Here is a 1,284-nt window from a genome sequence, read left to right as displayed (position 1 = left end):
TTTGATTGATTAATATAGGGAATCCGATTAATATATGGCCTCGATTATATATGTATCGGATTATATATGTATTGATTTCTACNTGATACCATCTTCAACCAAANTATGAAATTGATATTAGATCCTTTNCATAATAATTTGTTAATTAAATACCAATTTAGGGGGGAATAAATATAATNNATTATTAATACCAATAGNTTGTCTTTGTAAAATTGATATAATNTATCCCTTTCCCATAGGAGTATTATGACCATAATTATTATGCCCAAAACCACCAAATAACTTACCATTTTTTCAACAAAGTTCAGATAAAGGAAAATGAATAGTTGGCTAAAAGCATTGAATTCTGTCAATATATAATATTAATCAATATATAAATTTTTTTTCATTTCGTTTTTATAATNNTCAATNATTTGCCTATACCGGTATTATTACCGGTATATGCAGGAATTACGTGTACGCCGGTATATAATGTATGTAAAAATAAAAAAAATGTGATTATTTTTTGAAGAAAAAAAAATGTTAAAATTCTTATATTTCCATTATTTTCTCTTTTTCTTGTTTTTTTTAAATTGTGTTTTCTATATCCAAATAAACTTTTTTACATATATCATGCTCTTCTTTAATATTAACACAATATTAATGTAATTCATGGACATGTCTCCAAAGAGGGGAAATGGGGGGGGGAGAAAGGGGAAATGGGAAGAAAAGACTAGAAAGAAGAAATAACTATTGAAACAAAAAGATTAGAATCTTATATTATTTTACGAGATCTTTCGAAAAATAGATTCTAATAACCAAGTAAAATAATAGTAATAATAATAACTCACATTTAACTTAGTAAATTAATAATTACCTATATTTCAAATAGTGAGTGAGTATAAAAATTAAGTCTAGTTAAATTTACTTTTTAAACAATTAAAAGAAAATGGAAAAATTTAGACAATTTGCTGATGAATCTACTGGTATTAATCCATATATACCTATTTGGGGTCAAACTAAAACATCAATTTTAAGAAAAATACTAGGATTTCCTATTTTGATCACAAGATCTATCATTCTTTCTATTTGTTTAATTATGTTTACAATATTTTCAATGGTAATAGAATTAATGTACTTGAAAAATATAAGAATAATCTTCTTTTCAATATTTTTGAATGGTCTTTCAAGAGTAATACTTTTATGTTTTGGTTGTATTTGGATATCTGAGAATTTAGATAAAAATACAAAATCATCATCATCAAATGATGAAGAGAAATCAAAAACTACTCAAGCCTAAAAGAT

General features: G+C 24.3%; 1 protein-coding gene across 1 annotated transcript; it reads left to right on the top strand.

The window, feature by feature from the left end:
- The first annotated feature begins 928 nt into the window (after positions 1–928).
- Positions 929–1,279, top strand: Chro.70131 (hypothetical protein). Its single annotated transcript, XM_659869.1, has 1 exon — positions 929–1,279. The coding sequence occupies one exon, from the start codon at positions 929–931 to the stop codon at positions 1,277–1,279; it is 351 nt and encodes a 116-aa protein (XP_664961.1).
- The last annotated feature ends 5 nt before the right edge of the window (positions 1,280–1,284 follow it).

The sequence above is a fragment of the Cryptosporidium hominis genome, assembly GCF_000006425.1.
Source record: "Cryptosporidium hominis TU502 chromosome 7 CHRO017040, whole genome shotgun sequence".
Classification (NCBI taxonomy): Eukaryota; Apicomplexa; class Conoidasida; order Eucoccidiorida; family Cryptosporidiidae; genus Cryptosporidium; species Cryptosporidium hominis.
This window is presented reverse-complemented; position numbering and strand designations above follow the sequence as displayed.